The sequence below is a fragment of the Mugil cephalus genome, chromosome 16 (genome assembly GCF_022458985.1).
Source record: "Mugil cephalus isolate CIBA_MC_2020 chromosome 16, CIBA_Mcephalus_1.1, whole genome shotgun sequence".
NCBI classification, from domain to species: domain Eukaryota; kingdom Metazoa; phylum Chordata; class Actinopteri; order Mugiliformes; family Mugilidae; genus Mugil; species Mugil cephalus.
The window spans coordinates 1,616,112-1,630,989 of record NC_061785.1 but is presented as its reverse complement, the minus strand read 5'-3'; the positions used below and the strand labels follow the sequence as shown (position 1 = coordinate 1,630,989).

General features: G+C 39.4%; 1 protein-coding gene across 2 annotated transcripts; it reads right to left on the bottom strand.

Moving 5' to 3' along the window:
* Positions 1–11,091: 11,091 nt before the first annotated feature.
* LOC125022572 (microfibril-associated glycoprotein 4-like) lies at positions 11,092–13,975 on the bottom strand. Of its 2 annotated transcripts, none has more exons than XM_047609311.1 (6): positions 13,893–13,975; positions 13,211–13,375; positions 12,934–12,972; positions 12,591–12,687; positions 12,336–12,503; positions 11,092–11,633 (listed from the first exon to the last, which is right to left on the bottom strand). In XM_047609311.1, exons 1-6 carry the CDS (start codon positions 13,896–13,898, stop codon positions 11,380–11,382), a joined length of 729 nt encoding a protein of 242 aa, XP_047465267.1. In that variant the 5' UTR covers positions 13,899–13,975; the 3' UTR covers positions 11,092–11,379. The 2 variants fall into 2 exon arrangements, with proteins under 2 accessions (XP_047465267.1, XP_047465266.1); XM_047609310.1 differs by having other exon boundaries at positions 13,211–13,384; positions 13,893–13,969.
* Positions 13,976–14,878: the final 903 nt, after the last annotated feature.

The window sequence follows — 14,878 nt, the reverse complement described above, 5'->3', positions numbered from 1 at the left end:
CTATGGCTCAGTAGGTAGAGCGGATTGTCCATGAACCGAAGGGTTAGTGGTTCCATCCCCGAGCGAATGGGTGGATGTGTCTCTGACTGTAAAAGTGCTTTGAGTACCTTTGGGTAGGCAGAAAAGCGCTATATAAGAGCATTTACCATTTATGCTAAAAAACACAGTCCTTTGGTTGTGCACATAATAACCCAGTCATTGCTCATAAACTTCTCAGGAGGCATCCATAGACACATGAAATTTGGACACGATGTACTCGTTTAACTGTAGCTGTTCTTCTCCTGGACGACGCACCTGCTGAGACCATCCTTCACAGTCATGGTTTTAGGAAATGAACCACAGTCTTTGAAGCCCAGATCACTTCTCCAATATTGGGATGGTCAATTTTGTTGTTGGTGCAACCTTGTTTATCCTGATAAAGTTAGGGTTAAATAAATAAATAAATAAATAAAACACCAACACAGTAGGTTTTACAACATATAAACGAGAGTGAGTTCTTACATGCTTTTTAAATTATTTGGCCTTGTTCAGAGCTGGTGAAGCCCTGAGGAGACATTTCTGTCCAGATACAGTAGCATTAGCTTTAAGATGATGTGGATTGAAAATGTCCAGCAGACAGTATGGCGCTGTAGAATCAAAACAAATGCGCTTTTCATGAAAAACGCTAATCGCTAACTAATCTAGCAAAGCACCGGCTACATCTGCTGCCAGTTTTAGCTGGATAGATAGTTTTAGCTCCACGATAGTCGAAGGAAAAGACTGAGAGGACCGCTGCTGGAAGGAGTCACCGTGCTGTGCTGTTATATGAAGATGCATTGATGAAAGTCTGAATTTCACTCAAAAATCGTTCTTCCAAGGTCCAGAGACATACAGTCAGTCAGTGTTTGGCAACACGGAGAGAACCTCTGACAACGGCGTGGTGACGGTCCCACCATCTAAATATTTAGTTTCTCCAAACCCTACATTTAACATATTTAACATTTATTTTTATATTTAACAATTACCATTTATGTTTAATATTTAGATTTAGATTTAACATTTAGATTTAACATTTAAATTTAGATTTAACATTTACTAAATGTAATTTGAATAAAAAAAGTTGTTTTGGAGCTAATTGTGGGAAAACTTGCGTGTTCATTTTAACACGTGCAGCTTTGCAAACGGCACCCCATACTCCTGGGATACCAACACAGCATCACTGGCTAAGCATCTTCTAAAACCAAAATACTCACCTGCACTCCAACAATAAATTAAGAAATAAAACAATTAAAAAGAAAGTGTTGGGTTGCAAAGAGGAAATGGAGACAAAAACACAAATAAACCTACCCATTTTAAAATCTAAGGTGCTGGACAAAGTTATTTTCTCAATGAAAATCAACCTTTTAGATTCAACTCCTACACCATTTTTTTTTTAAACCGTTTGCTCAGTTTTCCCAAGTGCTTTTAAGATTTTTAAGTAAAGTTTTGGAGAAAGTGGTTTTTAACCACATGAATGATTTTATGAAAACTCTGTTCTGTTTTTTGGACAAATCACAGGACTGAGACTGCCCTGGATGAAGGTTTTAAATGATATTCAAATGAACACAGATGAGACCACAAAATTCTTTTAAGCAGACCGCACAACATGATCGGCCTCTCGTGTTTTTAACTGGTTTAAATCCTACCTCACTGGCAGACAATTTTATGTGAACGCTGCTCTTCTGAAAAATGCAAACTGGATGGTGGTGTCCTCCAAGACTCAGCACTTTTTATGATACACAGTTGTACATCGCTGTCATTGATGTCCTTTTTAATTGCATTTAAGAAATTAAGACATGGATGGCAGAGAACTTCCTACAGCTCAACCAGGACAAGTATATCATACTTTCATGCCATTATTTTTTTTTGCACTGTTCAACTCAGGGGTTGCACTATATTTACATATTATTATGTTTTGTTATGTCTTTTATGTTTTATTTTGTCAGTAAGTATCGTTATTTATATTGTGATTGTTTTGCACGGAAGCCCTAAGCTGCAGTGTGTTCACATATTTTTTTTTTTCATTTTCCCGTGATAATGAGTTAATTTATTCCGCTTTCTCAAGATCTCAAGTTACTTATCTTGTTAGCATGATATATTTAATTGAAAGAGTTCCGTCTATAATGTTGTAAAATAATAATGTAATAGGTCCACTGCATGGTGAGCCATTTGTTTTGTGCTTTAATGTTTGATAGAAAAGTATTACATTTCTGGAGATCTTGAGAAACCAGAGGAAATTATCTCATTATCACAGGCAAATTGAGGATATAATATGTATGAATGCATGGCCGCTTAGGGCTTCCATAATTTTGTGTAAGGTCTGCATCTGCAGTTTATTGCTAGTGCCGTTATATTTGTTATTGTTTGATGTCTAAATGTAAAGTTTGATTGAAATAGAATTGTACCACTTGTCTTTTAATACTGTTTTTATTTGTAGGTATTACAGTTTTTCTCAATTGCTAAAACAGAATTTCTGAAATCTTGCTCTGTTTTCTGAAAACATTAAAAACAAAACCTTAACTTCAAGTACTATTTACAAAACAGTTTTACCTGTGATCAAAACCAAACACTGCTCTCAAATCATAAACAAAGTGATCAAAATTTGAGCAATAGTCTGCTGCAAAAGATGTGAAGCCTTTTGTAAACCAATATTTTTGTACCAATGCACACATCCCTCCTTTTGATGCATGGTCTAACCCATGCGTCAACTTAGCAAAATCAGGATAGAGAGCTTTAGGCACGTAGGGTTTGTGATCAAGGCCATACCAAACATAGTCAAGATAGGAACAACCACTTGGACCACAGTGCTCGTTCAGCAGAGGTGGAAAGGGAAGACAGATCAGAGAAGGAGGCAGAAGAAGAAGTGAGAGGCGGAGCAGGAGGGAGGGTTGCAAGAAGACACGAAGTGGGTTGTAATGCAGCTGTTTTGCGGCGGCGTCTGCTCGTGCGTTTCCACTAGAAACTGTGTCTTTGTCAAGTGTGTGAGCCACACATTTGCATACCGCAACTTGTGATAGTAGGGTGATAGCCGCCAACAAATCTGCAACAAGAGTATGGTTAAGAATAGGCATGCCATTTGATTTCAAATGCTTTCTGTGTTTCCAAAGTACTCCAAAATCGTGAACTACACCAAATTCGTATCTGGGGTCAGTGTAAATCATGACCGAATGTGATTCAGCCAGTGTACATGCTCTGGTTAGTGCCACAGCTCTGCTGCCTGGGCTGAGTAATGAGGAGGGAGAGAGGAAGATTCAACAATCCCATGATCATCAACAATAACATAGCCGGCACGTCCCCAGCCAGTATCAGGATCCCTGAAAGCAGACCCATCAACATAAAACACAAAATCAGGGTTAGTCAGAGGCATGTCAGACAGGTCAACATGTGGGCTACAAATTTGTTGCAATTCTGATATACAACAGTGAGGTTCTCCGTCCCTTGGGAGGGGAAGGAGAGTCGCAGTGTTCAAAGTGGTGCACTTTTGAACTGTCACATGGGGAAGTCCCAGGAGGACAACGTGGGAACGCAACCAACGTGCAGCTGAGAGGTGTGAGGATTTCTGCTCCTGTAAGATAGCAGCAAAAGAGTTGGAAACAAGAGTGTTAAAGAAGCATAACCAACAATGTCACATGAGGCAGAAACAGCCTGTTCACAGGCCGCCACTGCCCTCAAACACACTGGAGTCTGTCACTGTGTTTCTGTAAAAGAACAGAGGTCATGTTACCATTTCTTTCATCGACAAAATGAGTGAAAGGTTTGTGAGGATCTGGAATCCCCAATGTGGGCGGGGGACGACAGAAAAATATCGCGTCTCAGATGGAATTTGACCGAGTATAGTATAGGGATTAGGTACATTTGGAGTTGGAGCGACAATAGCTGAATTTACTGCCTGCAGGTCTTGTACAAAACGTCACTCAGTAGGTTGCCCTTCTGGTCTAATCTTTTTGACAGGAAAAATAAGTGTTTGAACGGGTGAGTCATTACACAGAACAATGACTCCGGCCGACAATAGGGATTTGAAAACAGGTATGATCCCCTCTATAGCCTCCTTTCAAAGCAGATATTGACGTTGTTGTGGTCGGTAGCCTGATTTGGGTACAATTTGGACTGGAGGGCAGACTTTAATGAGGCCTACGTCATGTTTACTGGTAGACCACAAAGCAGGAGGTACTTGGGATAAGAGTGGGGAAATTTGTTTGAGGCTGAGTGCAGCAAAGTAGTGACTCATGGGCGCGGCTCACCGCAAGCTGTACAGAACGGAGGCAATGACAGGCAGTGACTCATGATAGGCTTGGTTAATCTCTCGGTGAATGCCATCTTAAGCACGTTGCTATCGGGGGCTCATAGGGACATGGGGGTTTGGGCCCTGGTGTAAGAATCCTGGGATAACCGAAGTGAGGCAGGGCATTGGGGCAGGGAGGAAAAATGGCTGGAAGTTGATGTAATTTTGTTATTCAGTCCACTCAGAGCGCTGGTGTCTGACAGGCTGCTCGACTGTAACAATGGAGCTGTGCTCGGTGGTGGTTTGTATGGTGGTGGAAGGTCCAACTCATCTTGCATTCTGCAGACCTCTGACATTCTGGGATAATGTCCTGATGTGGGTGTAGGTGTGTGTATTGGCGGTTTATCTTTCCCTTTCTGTCCCTCATTGCTTCCACTACCACTCACATTAACAGGCATCTGTTTCTTCAACTGCTTTCTCTGCCTGGTTTCACATTCATCCATCCAGTTTCCACACATCCATTTCCATTCACTCTACTTTTGCTCTTCGTCTTATTTATATCTTAATGTATACTTTCTTGCAATTTTCTCAACCGAATTTTGCTCAGGCTGCCTTCACTTGGGAAACAACAGTGGAATCAGGAGGAAGAGGATGTTGTGAAAAAGTTCACATTTAATCAACTCCACTCCACTCCACAAGAAGAATAGGACAAGATTATCCCTCAACAATGTGAAAGGCTGGTGGGGAACATGGAGCCAGGATTAGAGCTCTGCTGCAGCTAATGAATATTAATCTGATTAATCTGATGATGTGATGGTTTTATTTAGTTTTTGTTCACATTCTTTGTTGACTTTGATACCGACACTGTTGAGAAGTGACATATTGAAACTGTCAATAGAATAAACAATAGACAAAGTAAATAGAATTTGTATTTGTTTGTGTCTTTCTAATGCAGCCACACCTTTTCAAACACACAAAAACATTTCCACAAATATTTCATGATAATATTTGAGACTGTAACATTTTAGGGGTGTCTTAAAACTTCTTTTCCACCACTGTATATATTCATTCATTTTTTCCATACAAGTTTTATATTAAAGTTTCACTTCTGAGGAGTAAACAAGAGTCTAGTTAACACTAGGGGGTTTTTACTCAAACATGTTGAGATTTAAATGTCCTGATAAAGTCTGAGAGTATAAAGCTATAGACTTACCTTCATTGTCAGGGTTGTGGTGAAAGCGAAGCAAACGGTGAGAGCTGTGAAGCTTTATAGAGCTGCCAGGTCTGGTTCAGACTGATAAGAATATTTGCTGATCTGGTGGAAAAAAAAAATAATCTCCATCTGTCACCGAACTATTGGTTCCCAAAACTTTTAGTTTTTTCTTTGAGGGTAAAGACTTAGATCCAATGATTTTTAACCAGTGGGGAAATGATCCAATTTCACTTAATTGGTCAGAAAATTATTCTTTATTTACTGCAAATAATTAGTCTTGTTTCATCAATACACACATATAGTGACAAAACAGTTAAATCATCTTCCACTTGAGGACAGAAGGTAAATTATTAAGCTGTCTACCTGTTACCATTCAAACCACAGACAGCAGTGATAGAGATGATGGATAAATACTGGAAAAGTACTCAATAGGAGCACTAGCACTTCATTCTGCTAGCACTTGGACTAACACAGCTAACAGCTGGAGACAAACCAAGACAAACCAAGACAAAGGCAAGCTGGACATGATGGCTGCAAATATGTGTCCACTCCTGCAACCACTGTTCACCGGGAGAGACTGTTCTCAGTTGCAGCAACATTGAAAATAAGAAGCGGTCAGCTCTCCTCTTGTTGGACAATGTCAACAAGCTAGTTTGTCTATGTAGCAACAGGGACACATTAATGTGGACACATGTTGGACAAAAAAAGGTACAAAATGTTGCTGAGTTGTTGAAGCCGTTGAAGGTGTTTAAAAATATTAGTCTTAATAATCAATAAGATTTTGGTATCGATGCCATTATTGGTTCTGCTTATCAGTTTTGATTCCCTTAACTCCTGTGACTTTTTGGTGTCGAACAAAAGTAAAGTGGTTTGTGGTCTTGTGTAAACAGAAATTTTATTGAGTTTCTGAACAAGAGCTTGTGTAAGTAAACAAATAGGATATTGGTCACTGGATCCTCACTTGCTCTGCTCTGCTGAGACTTAGCTGAAACTGTATTTAATGCCGTGTGTCGCAGACCAATGCCTCATCATGTTGGTCTTGCAGCCTTGAAATTACGGTGCTGGATAAGTTGTAGCAACTCATAATGTAATAATGACTCATAATTTCATAACAGCTCATAATGTAATAAAAGTTAATAATATAATAAAATCGTGAGAATAATAACAGTTTCATATAATATAATAATGTAATTATTATATTATGAGCCTTTTTGGTGCTGCTCATAATGTCAGAGAAAGATAGTAGTGGAGTAGATTCGTAGGAAAGAGGAAGCAGTAAGATGTACTAAGGCAGTGTCACAGGCTAAGCAAAGACAGTGGGTGAACTGGGAGAGTGTAGAAAAAAGGAAAAAGTGGTCTTGAAGAGAGCTGTGGAGCATGGAGGCTAGTAGGATTAGATTTATGATAGGGGCTACTGATGATGTGCTGCCATCTCCCCAGAACCTAAACCAGTGGTTAGGGGAGGATGCTGCCTGCCCAATGTGTTCTCATGTACTTAGCCACATTGGCTACGTTTGCAGGGTTAGGTGAGCTGGGCATTCCCAGGAGAGAAAAGAGGGTGGCAGTAAACGACATGTCCCTGGCAGCAGAGCGAGCAAGTGAGTGGCTGTGGCTGAGGAGGAAACATCCTAGCTGGGGAACATGCTAAAGGTAAGGCTAGTTGAGTGGTTTTAGTAGCTAGCAGTAGGGCTAAGCTAATCTCTTGGTTGAAAGTCACATGGTTGCGTGGTGGCTGCATTGAGGGAGGTGACTCCAGGATGCTGGAACTAACTGTTAAGCAACCGGTGGTTGTGATGTAACATCCTGTTCCTCTAGTGTGAAATAATGAACTAAAAGGAAACGTATCCAAAAATTTTACACTTGAAAATTCATCAACATTATATTAACTACCTAAAATGACAGAAACCATCCTTGCATTTTTTTTTTTTATTTGACATGTATTTTAGTTTGGCCCAAGCTCCTCCCATTAACATGGAGTGGGTGGAGCTTATGGCCTATGCTACAGCCTCCAGCCACCAGGGGGAGCTCTACTGGCTTTGGCTTCACTTTAACCTTTAAGAGTATTTGTGTAAAAAAATGACAACACCATCAGATCACAGCAGATTTTTGCTTTCCTCTTTCTTTATTAAAGCAAATAATGATTCTAAGCAGAAACTAAACAGTTTCAGCAGCAGACTGAGTGTAAAGAGAAAACCATCCAAAACCTTCAATCACACACAAGCTACAGAATTTATTGACACTTGTAAAATCGACCTGAGTCTGGTTACAGGTCCAGTTTCCATTGTTTCAGGTTTAATTTTAATCTCATGCTAATCACACATATGGAACAACATAATTAATGAGAGGAAGAAAAGAAATAAAGTTTGTCCTGGAGATTTACTGCACAGGACGGATCTTCATGCTGATGGACTTCAGGGAGTAGTCATGACCCTTCCATTGTTTCCACACCACTCCAACAGCATAGAGAGTACCATCTGCTCCCCAGCGATAAACTCCGTTGGGGTTTGTGTCGATCAACAAGTCAATTAACAAATCAGTCAACCAGTCAACAAAAAAAAACAGTCGACCACCCAATCAACCAACAAACGAGTCAACCAACCAATCAACAAATGGCTGGAAAAATCATTAGTATTAAAGAGCACTCCTCCATTCAGAGTATTTATGAACAGGCCACTTTGCAACAAGCAAATAAGATAATCAGTCATCCATCACATATGTTGCACGGCGAGTATGAGCTGTTACCGCAAACTGAACAGATTTAAAAACTCGTTTGTGCCTGTGTCAATTAAGCTGGTGAATGTGGTCAGATTGGACCAGAGCATTATTTTTTTATTTATGCATGTACTCACCAGAGAGGGGCATCTCATCAGACTGTGTTACTGGACTTGTACTGGTACTGGCTCTGCTCAACTGTTGGTTGCTCTGGCTGCTTGGAGGACTGTCCAAGACATGTTGTTGGCCTTATTAAAGGACAGATAGTAGTAATATTTAAACACAGACATCACATAGCTCAATCTGGGTATATTATTACCTAACATAATTATATCCTCAGTAGCCATTAATATATTTTAAACTGTTCCTTTCTCAATATAATGCAGTACACCACCACTAAGACCCACTATGAAATCAATGATGAACAAGGTGAAGTGTATAGTCATCACCTTTTTCAAAACATCAACAAAAATGTAGAGAAGATTCTTTGAAGTATAATTCATAGTAGAACTGCTATATTGGACTGCATTGATTAGAACAGGTGGACCTACTAAGTAGATGTGACTATGCACATTTTTTTAATGTGAAAGTTTATTCTGTACAAATTGAAAACATACTTGTCTTTTTGAGCAGTGACAAGACAGACAAAGGGTAATAATCTAGTTTCCGCTCAGGCTTCCAACATTTCATGCTTGTTTCACTTCATACAATGCAAATGCTGGCACATAGGACACATCATGAGGTGTAACAAAGTATACGTGCTGGTCCTGCATCACAAGCATGAGCTGAATCTGTCTGAATTCAAGTGCCTCACCTTGGTTTAAACAGTGAGTGCCTTTCCACTGCATCTCTGTAGCTGCTCAACATTGGGTTCTTTGACTAAGGTTTCTCCTACTGCGGAGCACACTGCTTCACTGTACAGTTCAGCATGGAAAGGAGTGGAGTTCTTAACCACCAGTTTATCCCATGAAATCAACTCTCACCACTTATCTGCAGAGAGAAAGAAAAAAAAATATGAATCAGGAAATTTGCCAAAATCTAAATAAATGCTATTGGTTGTGAAAAGGTCAACCTAAACTGTGTTAGCAGATCTCCCCTCAATAAACTAGAAGATGATTGTTAGCTTATCCTTTACATATTTTTCAGTATTGTTTTGAATTTCATGTTGACCACTGACTAGTGATGCACCAAAATTTAAATTTGAAAAACCTTGAAAAAGGCAGAGTAGGTCGCTCCTCCTATGTCTGTGAGAGGCAAGAGGAAGATGAAAATATTAGTTTTAAGAAAGAGTAACTGGTTGAAATAAACCATTACCAAATCTCAGTATCATTTATAAAACATTTGTTCTTTCTTCTTTGGAAGAAAATCCACTTAAAATGGCTTATTAGCAACACCTGCAAGTGGAGGAGTAGGAGCAGTCTGCGTGGAAAGAAGACTTTGACATTTTGACACGTTCCATAAAATCCAGCTTCCTATCCTAGCCAGAAATCATGCCATTTCAAGTCACGCAGTCAAGGTTATGGCCAAAAAAGTAGTGAAAATGTAGAAGAGGGTTAATAATCGATTATTGTTCATTGTTGCAGCTCTAAACAAAAGTTGTTCCTCTTTCTCTCCGCCTGTGTCAGTCAGTTCACAAAAGTAAATGTAATGACTCACTGTTAAGTGCTAAGCTAACATTAGTGTAAATAAAATAAAAAGTGGTTGGTCTGGCTGACTACTAACACTCATAGATATATATCTATCACTAACACTAGCAGACGCCAGGTGAAGACGCTGCCGCCGCCGGCCATACTTTTGTCATCATAGTTAGCTAACATTTCAATTGACGACATGCTTGGTTTTGTCGACTGAGTAAAGTCAGAGGCATGGTGGTAAATAAAGCTAATACTACTCAGCTTCAGTTTGATACTTGCCTTCTGCCTTCCTCCAGCCTCGACATTAGCTGCTGGTGGTGGTTGTTGACCTTATTAAGCATAACGTCAAAGACGGATGTTCAGTGTCCCAACAGCTAATGGCATGTCTTCTTCTTCTTCTTCTTCTTTTTCTTCTTTTTCTTCTTCTTCTTCTTCTTCTTCTTCTACCAATCCAAATGGGACCCGCGCTTTTCAAAGCATGCACTCCAATGACGTGTCGCGTTCACGTTTTTGTCTTTTGTGTTTGTGCAGGGAGACGTTGCAGCAGTAAAATGTCTCCTGATTACACGTGTTTTGTTCAGACATGCTGTGAATTAATTCAAGACGTTGTGATTTACATTGGATGGTATATATATACACACAAAAGCCTACAGTGTTAAATAGTTATTTTACTATTAAATTCTCAGTAATTTTAAATGATTTTTTTAAGTTTAAAGTTTGTTGAATTTTACAGTTTATTCCATTAAATAACAGACAGATATTTGTAAATTGTAAATTACGATTGTGAACATATTTTAACAACAAATAGTAGTATTTCTAATGTTTTTGTAAAAGAACAGAAAATTATTTATTAAACATTTACATAAAAATAAACAGTAAAATTCTGTTGTATTACTTTTTGTACATGCCATTTGGCTAAATAGTGCTTCTGTTGAAGATGCACTAGAGGGTCACACATCATCTAGTCCAGGTGCTTTGTGTGGTTCTGTGATTCCAGGACATGCAGGTTCTGTAACATGAGGATTAACAGGGCATTTCTTTTTTGATTATTGACATTAACATGACTATTAAAACCATAGAACATATATAAATGCGGAAGCTATGTCTCTTTCTATAGTATGGCGGGGATGGAACTTCTAATCAATATTGGAGCCACCAGAGGGAGCTCTACTAACTTTGGCTTCACTTTAGAGGAGTTGATCCTCCTTCCATATATTTTTTTTACAATCTATGATTAAAACTAGTTCTGTACCTTTAAAAGTATTTGTGTGAAAATCAACCACAGCACCATATCAGAGGAGTTTTTGCTTTGCTCTTCGTTTATTAAAGCAAATAATGATTATAAGCAGAAACTAAACAGTTTGTTTACAACAGCAGACTGAGTGTGGAGAGAAAACCAACCAAAACCTTCTCTCACACTCAAGCTACAGATTTTTATTGACACTTTTCAAGTCAATCTGAGTCTAGTTACAGGTCCAGTTTCCATTGTTTCAGGTTTAATTTTAATGTCATGCTAATCACACATATGGAACGACATAATTAATGAGTGGAAGAAAAGACATAAAGTTTGTCCTGGAGATTTACTGCACAGGACGGATCTTCATGCTGATGGACTTCAGGGAGTAGTCACTACCCTTCCATTTATACCACTCCACTCCAACAGCAAGCATAGTACCGTCTGCTCCCCAGCGATAAACTCCGTTGGGGTTTGCAGTGTGACAAGTATTGTACCAGAACGCCCCCAGATATTTTCTGGCACAGTTTGAAGTTGAGGGGTCCTGGTCTTTGTCAAAAGTGGAGAACTTCTGTCCATTGTGATATGTCAGGCTGTCTCCTGCAAGTTGAAGAAACAGTTGAAATTCATCTACAGCCAGAAACATATGAACAGATGGTTTAATTTAGTCTAAATTCTCTCTGAGCATCTACTCTTTGCAGATCATCATGATTAACTGTGACTAAACACTGGGACACTGGATAAGACTTCTCATTCTAAGTTAATGTGTGCAGTTCTATTCTGATGGCCGATGTTAATGTTGATGAATCCACTCAACAACCACAGAAACCAAAAAGAACAGGTGGGACAATGTTTAGTGGACAGATGAGACCAGAGTAGAACAGTTTGGTTTAAATGTTTGGGCATCGTCATGTTTGGAGATGAACCAACACTGCATTCCAGCATCAGAACCTCATCCCTCCATGAAACATGGGGGCGCTAATGTCCTGGTTTGGGCCTGTTCTGCTGCATCTGCTCATCATTGATGGACCAATGAACTGTGAATTCCACCAATGAACTCTAAAAGAAAATGTCAGGACATGAGTCCATGAGCTGAATGTGAAGAGAAACTGGGTCATGGAGGAAGACGAGGATCCCAAGAACACCAGTGGTTCTCCAGAAGAACCAGATGAATGTTTAGGAACAAGTCAAAGTCCTGACTTTCATCCAGTAGAAATGTTGGAGCATCAGTTGACAAGAAGAAACCACCAACATCTCAGAACTCATGTGGTTCTGTTGTGTTGTTGTTGTGTATTTACCCACCTGCCCCTCCATCTGTGAATCCAGACACTCTCAGTGTGTATCCGGAGGATTCTGAGTCAATGGAAAATGAGGAATAACGAGCGTACACCTTGTTTCCACTGAAATCCTCCATATCCACCAACAGCTCGTACTTTTTCCTCAGTGTGAGTTGGAAGATATTTTCGAGACCTAAAGACAAACAGAAATCTTTATGGACCCATGTCTATCCGTGACGTCAAATCAGAGTCTGATGTTTAGTTCTTTATCATGTCTCACCGAGCCAGTATTCTCCAGCACCGCTACCAAAGCCCAGCTTGTAGTGATCCCAGGGCCTGTAGAAGTTCAATGCACCATCCATCCTCCTCTGGAACACCTGTGGGGGGACGGGAAGGAGGTCGACTATGTCCAAAAGTCAAAATGTTGTCACATTAAAGAATCAGCTGCTTTTGTAAGCACTTAAAAACTGGTGCATCAGATGTTTCTGGACAAGTTTCATTTAAAAATGTAAAACTCCAGACTGAGAAGAAACAACATCTGTGACTAAGAATGATTTGTTGATAGGAGAGCAGACAGGTAACAGAAGTAGCTTGATCATATCAAAGAGGATTTAAAAACTCACCGTCCAACCTCCTCCCAGAGAGTCCATGTCACAGTACACCTACACACAAACACAAGTATGGAATAAAACATCAAAATATGTCTGGTATTAATTAAAATGTGTCTCCAGCCGGAACTGGAGATCTGATCTGTAAATAAGCAGCATTATTTACAACTCTGGTTTTCTGTCTATGTCAGACTTAAAAGTGTTAAAAACTAGTGACAGAAATACAACAACAGTGACAAACAAAACCTCTCAACCCGACACTGCACAACAGTCAGATTATTCCAGAACAAACCTGGACTCCTGACGTGGATCCGATGGGATAGATGGTGTACACTCCACTCGGTTGGTTGCTGTCATCGTTATAGATGTCGCCACAGTCCACAGGAAGCACAAGAATTCTGGAGTCACTGGTCACCAGTGGAATCAGGAGGACGAGGAGTCCTGACAGCAGCAGGAACTGAAGAGACTGAAGTTTATTTTATTTCATTTAACGTCAAACACCAAATATAGAGTCAAACACATTTTAATTCAGGGGCCACATTCAGCTCAGGTTGATGTCTCCAAATGTTTCCCTTTGTTTTCGTGCAAGTAAGAACATTATGAAAGTGTTTAACATTTAACAAACTCCACCATTACAGAACATGTAATGAACAACCAGACATTTCTAATGAAAAAGAAGTGGAGTTTGTGTTTAGTTCTAGGTCTCATTGTCGTGTTATGTTTGACACATATAGTCCAACGTATATATTAAATATCATTCAAATTTAATTCAACAGTTTTTTAAAAATGTATATTAATTCATTTATTCCATGCGAGTGGATATTTTTTAGATATTTATGAGTTTTATAATCAAGGTTCACTTGGTAGTTCTGAGGAGTAAACTAGAGTCTAGTTAATGCTAAGAGGTTTTTGCACAAACCTGTTAAGAAATAAATGTCCTGATAAATTCTGAGAGTATAAAGCTGTAGACTTACCTTCATTGTCAGAGATGTGGTGAAAGAGAAGCTAACAGTGAGAGCTGTGAAGCTTTATAGATCAGCCAGGTCTGGTTCAGACTGATAAGATATTCACTGAGCTGGTGGAAAAATACTGATCTCCATCTGGCATCAAACTATTGGTTCCCACAACTTTTTAGTTTTACTTTGAGGGTTGAGACTTTGATCAAATTAACTGCACCTGCTGGTTTCTCATCCTCCCTCTGGACGTTGATCTGGTCTGAACAGGGAGTCTTATCACCTGGTTCCTGTTCAAATGCTTTTTTATTGAAATTTAATAAATGCTTTAAACCCAAATGTAGGACAGAGAGGTTTCTTTTCTTTTATAGATTCATGACATCAAATTAAAAGAAACTACACAGAGAGATGGAGAAAATCAAAGTTAACTGTTCACTATGAAATATTATGTGAACAATCTTACAATAACAGTGGAACTTCTTGATTTTGTTTCTGTTTGTTTCTGTTTGTTGTTTTTACTCCATGTGAAGCACTTTGTGCTACATCATACATAAATAAAGTTTGTTTTGATCAAATGCTACTGCAGAGTAAAACCAATGACACGCTGATTTATTTCCAGAGACAACACCTTTACAAAATAACCAGTGGACACTGAGGTGAGTGACAAGAAATTAAAAGAATTCAAGTCAAACCACTGATGCTGTTAAGATCATTTAATTAATCAGTTAATTGATTCATCCGATTATTAATTCAAACCCAGCAATGCATCTGCAGCACTCTGCACTCCTGATGTCTCTCAGTTTGTCCAAGTAAAGTTAGCATAGTTAACGTCACCAGTTGATCCAGTAGTGACAGGCAGCAGAAACAACCGATTTCACTGATGCACAAGCATAGGTTAGTTGGGGATTCTGCTGACACTTGAGCTCTCTGTTGGTGGGCGGCCAGGAGGCATGGGAGTGGGAGCCAGTGATGGAGTAGGCACGCGGGCAGGATCCAGCGTTAGGGCA